General features: G+C 48.6%; 1 protein-coding gene across 2 annotated transcripts; it reads left to right on the forward strand.

Moving 5' to 3' along the window:
* The first annotated feature begins 1,904 nt into the window (after positions 1 to 1,904).
* LOC125109595 (small nuclear ribonucleoprotein G-like) lies at positions 1,905 to 7,139 on the forward strand. Of its 2 annotated transcripts, XM_047746697.1 has the most exons (2): positions 1,905 to 1,951; positions 6,947 to 7,139. In XM_047746697.1, the coding sequence occupies exons 1-2, from the start codon at positions 1,905 to 1,907 to the stop codon at positions 7,137 to 7,139; spliced, it is 240 nt and encodes a 79-aa protein (XP_047602653.1). The 2 variants fall into 2 exon arrangements, with proteins under 2 accessions (XP_047602653.1, XP_047602654.1); XM_047746698.1 differs by lacking the exon at positions 1,905 to 1,951 and having other exon boundaries at positions 6,915 to 7,139.
* Positions 7,140 to 8,368: the final 1,229 nt, after the last annotated feature.

Below are 8,368 nucleotides of genomic sequence, written 5' to 3' on the forward strand. Positions count from 1 at the left end.
TGCCCCCCCCCCATTCATGCTCTCTCTCTCTCTCAAAATAAATAAGTAAAATCTTTAAAAAAAAAAAAAAGAGAGAGAGATTGCTGCACATTCCCCATTTGAGATGCGCTGCCCTCTGCCCTCTCCTAAGAGTAATTGTTGAAGTTGATTCCCACACATGGGAGGAACAGTTGGGCCACCCTCTCATGATTCTGGGAGCCCAGTGAAAGGCCTTGCCTTTCCTCGGGTCTCCCCGCAGCTTCTGGCCAGGATGCCAGAATGTTCCACGTTCTCCTGGCTCCGTGCGGACTCTGCTGGGCGCTTGGAAGCCACTTCCCCAGGGATACCTTGGTGGCAACGCCCTTGCAGGGGTCCCCATCCTGTAGCCACCTGACTGGCCTGCCCAGCGACACCGGCAGGTCTGAAGGGGCAGGGTGAGACCCTCCCTGGAGTTCCTTAAGAAGGACACAGGCAAAACACCCTGTGTACTGATGCGGGCTCCCAGGCAGGCAGCCAGGGCCTGCAGAAAGGGATCTTAGGGACCAGAAGGGCCTGAGATGAGCAGACTTGGAGAGGGAGTCCTTTTCCACGAATTGAAGGGCTGTCCTAGGACGTGGGAGCAGACGCCTTCTACGGCACCTCAGACACGGCCTCCAGGAGCTCTGGGAGGGGTGTTGTCCGATCAGGGAGGTGCGAGGGAAGAATGGCCGCTCCCCTGCCTGGTGGTGGGGGAGAGTGTGCACGTGTGTTGATGGTGGGGAGGGGGGCAGCAGGACAAGCAGAAGCTGGATGAGCCCTCTGGAAGGACAGCTAACAGTTTCTGGGGACATAACGTGTTCTAAACACTTGACATGCAGTAACTCATTTAACTCACAATAGCCTAGTGAGGGAGGCACGTGAGTGCCCGCTTCACGGAGGAAGATAATACCCAGGACCACACAGACCGTTAGCCCTGCGCCCAGGGAACGCCGCCGGCCAGCAGCTCAGCACACACTCCCTTGAACCTCCGCGGCCGAGTTTCCTCCAGCGCAGTCGGCGGGGGACATAGGGTGGTGCTTCTCAGACTCCACTGATCGTACTTTGTGGAGCTCTGGGTTCTGATTCTCTAGAGGCCTGGGCTGCGCTGGGGCCGGAGATTCTCTGTCTCTAACAAGCTTGCAAGAAATGCAACTGTTGCTGGTCCACGGACCACACAGCCTAGGGCTCTACTCCTAGGATCGCTCTCTGCTTTGAGGTTCTCCGTGGGCCTTTGGACCCTGCTGGCATTCACAGCACTTCAAGGAGAGGAGAGAGACCAGGGCAGGGGCACTGGGGTGGGAGTGGGGGCTCAGGGTTCTGGAGAGCTGATTCTTCCTCCCGGATGGCCACAGATCTAGCCCTCTCTGCCTCTTCTCCGGAGAACCGGTGTGGGAGCAGACACAGACTCAGTCACAGACAGACAGACAGACACACACATCCTCACCCTCTCTGAGGCTCTCACTGACTGGGAGGGGAGGTAACAGCCTGGAAGTGGGGACACGCCTTCCACAGCTCCTGCTGCTCTCGCCATCCTTGCTCTGCCTGGTTGATCAAAGAGACCTGTGAGTTGGAGGCCTAATTCCCTACTTGCCCCTTCTTTGGGCCCTCCCCCACATGCTGCCGGCGTGGCCTTATGAAACAAAACAGTATGTCATTCTTCCCCGTCTCCCTCATGCACACCTAGAATCTTTGGTGGAATAATTTATTTACACCTAAAAAAGTCAATAACTCCCTTTTGCCTACAATGTAAACTTATCTTCTGTACAGAAAGGAGTTAACACAGCAGACCTACAGCTTATTCTTTTTTTTTTTAGATTTTTAAATTTTTAAATTTTATTTGACAGACAGAGATCACAAGCAGGCAGAGAGAGAGGAGGAAGCAGGCTCCCCGCTGAGCAGAGAGCCCGATGCGGGGCTCGATCCCAGGACACTGGGATCACGACCTGAGCCGAAGGCAGAGGCCCTAACCCACTGAGCCACCCAGGCGCCCCCCTACAGCTTATTCTTAGAAAGACCTGCTCAGGGTGCCTGGGTGGCTCAGTGGGTTAAGCGTCTGCCTTCAGTTCAGGTCATCATCTCAGGGTTGTGGGATCGATGATGTCCCTTGTCGGCTCTCTACTCTCTGCTCGGTAGGAGTCTGCTTCTCCCTCTCATTCTCTCACTCTCCTCTGTACTGTCTCTCTCAAATAAATAAAATCTAAAAAAAAAAAAAAAAAAAAGTCCTGCTCGGCCGGTTGCCCTTGCCCTTGACGGGCATCTGGGAACTGAGATTTTAGGAGGGTTCCCACCATTAACCGAGAAGAGCAGCTCACTCTACCTAAACTGTCTGTGCAAACACTATACCCATGATAAATACCCCATTTCTTCCAGGAGTCTGGGATTTGGGCACATGCTGGACAGAAAATACTTAGCACAGTTCTTCAGAGAAACAGAACCGATGGGCTATACATACATAGAGGAGTGCATGATTCATTTTAAGAAATTGGCTCACGCAGTTGTGGAGGCTGGCAACTTTGAAATCTGTAGGGCAGACTGGCAGCCTGGAAATTCAGAGCGGAGCCCAAATTCTGCTGGGGAGCAGGCTGGAAACACAGGCCGGGTATCCATGCTGCAGTCTCTACAAATCTCTCATCTTCAGGCGCCTCAGGCTTGTGCGTAAGGTCTGACACTGGTTGGATGAGACCCATGCACACTGTGCAGAGTAATCACATTACTTACAATCTACTGGTTTACATGCTAATCACCTCTGAAAAATACTTTCATGGCAATGTCTAGATTGGTGTTTGACCAAACAACTGGGCGCCGTAGCTTTGCCAGGCTGGCATAAAAAATCACACAACATGGCTGCTGGTAAAAATCCCGGGTGCTGATGCTCCAAAAAGCTTCCTTGGTTGGCAAGGTTTTACATGTGTTGTTACAGGTCACTGTTGGGGGAAGTGAGTGTGTCCTGCGTGACTCCCTGGGAGAGGACACAGTGTCCTCAAGAAAGATGATTTCTCTGGCACCTGGGTTTCCCCAGACTTCGCCCCATGTGCCTTTCCTTTTGCTAATCTCGCTTGGCATCCTGTTGTTCTAATAAACCACATCTGTGAGTACAACTGCGCTGAGTGCGGCGAGCCCTCTTAGTGCATCACTGATGATGGTTTGGGAATTCCTCACTCATCTGCAGATGCTCCCATCTGAGCCTGGCCAGTCTCCTCAGCTCCAGCAATTGCTTCTCTCTACCGTATGCCCCATATGCCGGCCATGTCGATCTGCCTGGTACCTGAAAATTCTAGAATGCCCTTCTTTTCTTCCCTTGGCCTGGCTAACTTCTCTGCAATCGTCCAGACTCACTTGTTTTGGTCATCCTTGGGGGGATAGGAACAAACTGTCCCAACAGAGAGTGGCTTACAACAGTAACAATTTATAATTTCTCAGGATTCTGTGGGTCGACTCAAGCCGGTCTTCTACTCCTCATGGCGTTGGTTGAGGGGTTAGGAAAGAAGGTTCAGATGTCCCCACCCACAGAGCTGGCAGTTGGTGCTGACCACCAGCTGGAGCTGGGCTGAGGCGAGGTCGGGAACGCAGGTTCTCTTCCATGTGCGCTTGTCCACCTGGTAGGCGGGGTTTCCTTAAAGCATGGCGGCCGGATTCCACGAGGAAGGTGTGAGTGCTCATCCAGCAGCACCTGCATTCTTGCTGATGTGCCATTGGCCTAATCCAGTCACAGCCCAATCTCGGACTCATCACAAGAGGGGACCACACAAGAGAGGAATGCTAGGGGTTGTGGTTCACTGAAGGCCACCAAAGTGCCAACACACTACTCAGGTCAAGCCTTCTCTGACCTCCTCAGGCGCCTCCCCTGTGCCTCCCCGCTATAGCACTCACCACACTGAACTGAAGTATTCTGTTCCATTGCTATAATTATTGCATGCTGTTGCCATTGTATTTGTGGGCTAGAGCCCCCTGAGGGCAGGGGCTCTATCTGATTCCTCCTGCATCCCACCAGTAGCACCGAGTATGTTCACAGAACAGATGATTGAATGAGAGCGGTGGCCGTCACCATTCCTATCTGCCAGCATCAAGCCCTGCCTCTACCTCATTTAGGCATTGGAAGTTCAACAGCTGTGAGACACCACACGTGCTAAGCTCCTGAGCTCCTCAAAGCCTGGCAGGTGGGTCCCACACTGAGGTCCTGGCCGGCGGGAGGCAACCAGCACACAGTGCAATGAATGAAGTTCAGTCGCTTCGTGGGCATTATCACCGAGATTCCCCAACTACAAATGCATCAACTGCTTGCTTCCACGTCCTCTGTGACCGCGTGGAATGGCAGTCACACAACTCCACATTCCGAGGACAAAGCAGTGCAGCAGAGCTATCTAACAGACAGAGTCTCCCATCCTCCTTTCTCATCGACGACCCTCCAGAAGCAGTTGTGTCTGTTGTGGAGCCATGTTCTACCCACCTGTGTGGCTGGGGTGGAAACAGAGGCCCAGGGAGGGCGGGTGAAACACAGCCATCACCCTCACGACTGTGTCGTCTGCTCCCCAGACTGCGGGTCTGAGCAGCGGCTCCTGATACAGTCTCGTGCTAGAAATAGTCCCAGGCACATCTTCATCGGAGCCACAGTGGAGTGTGGAGATCCATTGTGAATTCAGCTCCGCCCTATTGCAAAATTCTGACATCATAAGATAACACAAGAAGTGACTCATCTCTGTATAAATACTTCGATTAGGTCATTTGCTTTCCAGACTGAAAACAGGAAAGAGAAAAAAAAACTTGGTGTTGTTGCCCCCTGGATTGACATAAGGGGGTAACATTCCTCCCCCCTGCAACTGAATGCTAACCCCCTTCCAGCTGTGAGAATGTTCTATGTAAGACCACATTTCCCTAGAGTCCACACTCCGGAATATTCATCTTTTGAACCTCACTTTAAGCAAGTCAAAGAAATAAGGTCTTGGATAATAAAAATAAAATTTTTTTTCTTTATATATTTTTTTACTTTATGAGAGGATTAATGATATTTTTCTGCAGGTGAGCCCCTTTGATTCGTTAAAAATGAAATTTATCTAGTCAGGGTTCACGAACTGGTTCTACTGGCCAAATCTAGCCTGCTCTGCTTGCCCTCTTTGGGCAATGCCGTAGTTTGCTTTTCAATTTTGGACTTTGATAACTCAGATACAGCACGTTCTCCAGGTCCCCCCAGTTTCCACCACTACTCCATGTTATACACAGTTATGTGACCTGCGGGCCCCGTGGTGACACCCAAGTTTCCAGCCTTGGAGTTCTGTCTTATGGGGAAACTGAGACCAAGAAGGGAGGGTCTACCCAAGGCTGGGTGCCCAGGAGCTGGGAGGCCTTGCAAGCAGGTCTCCAGACTCCCAGTGTGAGGCTCCCCTCCCTTTGGTTTACTTCATCTCCACAGCACTTTCCCGGAGCTTCCGCTAAAGTAACAAAGGTATGTGTAATCAGAGCACTTGCCAGAAAACTGGCAAGCATCTACTGGGGTGGTTTGGTCATGACAGCAGCCCATAATGGCGTGTTCTTGTGACCTTTCTCCTTCCTTTCTGCCCTTCGGTCCTCAGGGCGAGGCCCACCTCACACGGCTGCTGCCATCAGGCACATCTCCCACATAGAAGGAGGAACGTTTTTCTACTTCTGCCCGTTGCTGCTTCTCCTTTTTCATCAAATGGCTCTGACTGGAAGCTTTATGCACATAATAGCTACACAGTCAGTGGTTTCGATGGTGCCAGTGGGCATCTCTTCCTTCTGGAAAAATCCTACTTGCTAGTCAAGGCTCCGATCAAATGTCACCTCCTGTGCGAAGTCATCTCCACCCTTCATTTACATATTAGAGCAACCCACGTGTAAGTGTGTGTGTGTGTGTCTTTACACGAGGGTTCTATGCCCTTCCTATCTTTTGTGCCCTTACTTCCCCTCCACTACTCCCCTCTCCAAACCATGTTTGCTGAATTAAATTGAGAGGACTGAGGTTTAACATGAGAGTTCCAGAGAACAACCAACAGCCCCTACTTTACTACCAAAATTGGAAAAGGACTAGATTTTGATTCTCTTTTTTGGAAAGGAAAATATGTCACCTCGCAGAAAGACCAAACAGCCTCTACTGTTCAAAAACATACCGGGGCACCTGGGTGGCTCAGCAGGTTAAAGCCTCTGCCTTCGGCTCAGGTCATGATCCCAGGGTCCTGGGATCGAGCCCCACATCGGGCTCTCTGCTCAGCGGGGAGCCTGCTTCCCTCCTCTCTCTCTGCCTGCCTCTCTGTCTACTTGTGGTCTCTCTCTGTCAAATAAATAAATTAAAAACAAAACAACAACAAAAAAAACATACCTCCCGGTGTTGGGATGTGAGTTAGACATATTAGGGAGGGGGCATATTAGTGGGGGGTAGATGAAGGGCATGGGGGTGCCTGGGCTGGACAGCAGTGAGGGAAGGGGGATTGGGAGGCTCCAGATTGTCCCAACCAGTGTTCAGCTGAGTATCTGGGCTCTCTGACACAAAACCCAGCAGTGAGTTTGGCACAAATAAAAGGAAATTATACCATAGGAAGATTAACAGTTTTCAGGGGGTTCATACAAAAGTGACTTCCTGAGGTGATGAGTGAGGGAGTACTCAGGGAGCCACATGGACTTATAGATATGTTATTTTATTTTATTTTACTTTATTTATTTGACACAGAGACAGAGAGAGTACAAGCAGGGGGAGTGGCAGGCAGAAGGAGAGGGAGAAGCAGGCTCCCTGCTGAGCAGGGAGCCCAAAGCAGGATTCAATCCCAGGACCCTGGAATCATGACCTGAGCTGAAGGCAAATGCTGAGCCAGACAGGCGCCTCCATGTGTGTGATTTAAAATTTTCCAGCCGAGAGGAATGCCACAAATTACATTTGGAGGCACCTTTGAACTCGCCGAGTAGACACCATGAACAAAGCTTACCCTCTTGAGTTGAAAGAATTTATGGACAAGAAATTATCATGGAAATTAGGTGGTGGCAGACATGGCCAAGGAATATTATGGGGGTTCGATCTGTTTATGAATCTTGTGATAGATGAATGTGTGGAGATGGCAAATAGTGGGCAACAGAACAATACTGGAATGGTGGTAATACAAGGAAACAGTATGATCATGTTAGAAGACTTGGAATGAGTATAAACAATGGGTATGTTCATCAGAAGAGATCAACTGCTTCCACATGTCCCCTCTCCATAGTACCTGTTTTACTGCAATATAAAAATCAGGTCGTGTGAATTTTCATACTGAACTTTGTTGTTAAATAAACTTTTATAATAGTAAAAAAATTTTTTCTAATCATCACATTAAAAACCACAAAGAGGTAAATTAATTTGAATTATACACCCAAGTATGTCCAACACATTAAATCTACTATCTTTAAAAATATATTCACTATACCTAAAATATGATCATTTCAATATATAATTAATATACAAATTATTAATGGACTATTAATGGACTATTAATGGACTATTAATGGACTACGTGTTTTTTACATGTTTACAACTTAACTCGGGTGCTAAATATTCATCGAAATTACGCTATCTCTATTTAGACTCCATAAAATTTCCAGTAGGAAAAAGTAGATTCACATACCTAAGTTGTTTCAAACATATGTAAAAATTTCCTACCAACCAAATTAAATATCAGTTTTTATTTTTTTTTAATTTCTTTGTGGTCTATATCCGTACTCATGCAATTCTTTTTTTCCCCATCATTATTGAGATGCAATTGACGTAAAACGTTGGGTAAGTTCTAGGCGGACAGGTTTAAAGTGTTGATATGATATACTTATGTATTGCAGAAAGACCACAGTCACCATGTTAGCTAAGCCCTTGATGATGTCACATAATTCCCGTCTCCTTTTTGTGGTGAGAACATTTATGATCTACTCTCCGACCAACTTGCAAGTATTAATACAGTATTATTAACTACAGTCCCTACGCTGCCCAGAAGATCCCTAGAACTTATTTATCTTATAACTGGAGGTTCATACTCTTAGAGCAACATCTCCCTGTTTCCTCCACCCTGAATATCAGCTTTTCTATTTCAATTTCGATTTCAATTAATTAAAATCAGATAACATTAAAAACTTAGCTCTTCAGTGGCATGAGCAGCATTCCAAGTTCTCAACAGCCACGTGTAGCTCATGGCTACTGGGACGGAACAAAGGACCATTTTAGAGTGATTAGGAGCTGCCCCACTGCCCACTGCCTACTCCCCTTGACCTGGCCCTGGGCTGGACAGACAGGTGTCCGTTTGATCTGAGCTCAGTGCCCACATTCTGAAGTTTAACAGTTTAGCTGTGGTCATTCTCTCGTGAGCCCAGCCTTCCCTGTCTTAGGCCTGGGTCCCACTGGACC

This window comes from Lutra lutra, chromosome 9 (genome assembly GCF_902655055.1).
Source record: "Lutra lutra chromosome 9, mLutLut1.2, whole genome shotgun sequence".
Lineage (NCBI taxonomy): Eukaryota > Metazoa > Chordata > Mammalia > Carnivora > Mustelidae > Lutra > Lutra lutra.

Bases quoted from the DNA above. Each gene is read 5' to 3' on its own strand.
- LOC125109595 (XM_047746697.1), top strand. From the start codon at position 1,905: ATGCGGGGCTCGATCCCAGGACACTGGGATCACGACCTGAGCCGAAG. The intron at 1,952-6,946 runs GCAGAGGCCCTA...TGAGTTGAAAGA, and splicing joins GATCACGACCTGAGCCGAAG to ATTTATGGACAAGAAATTAT.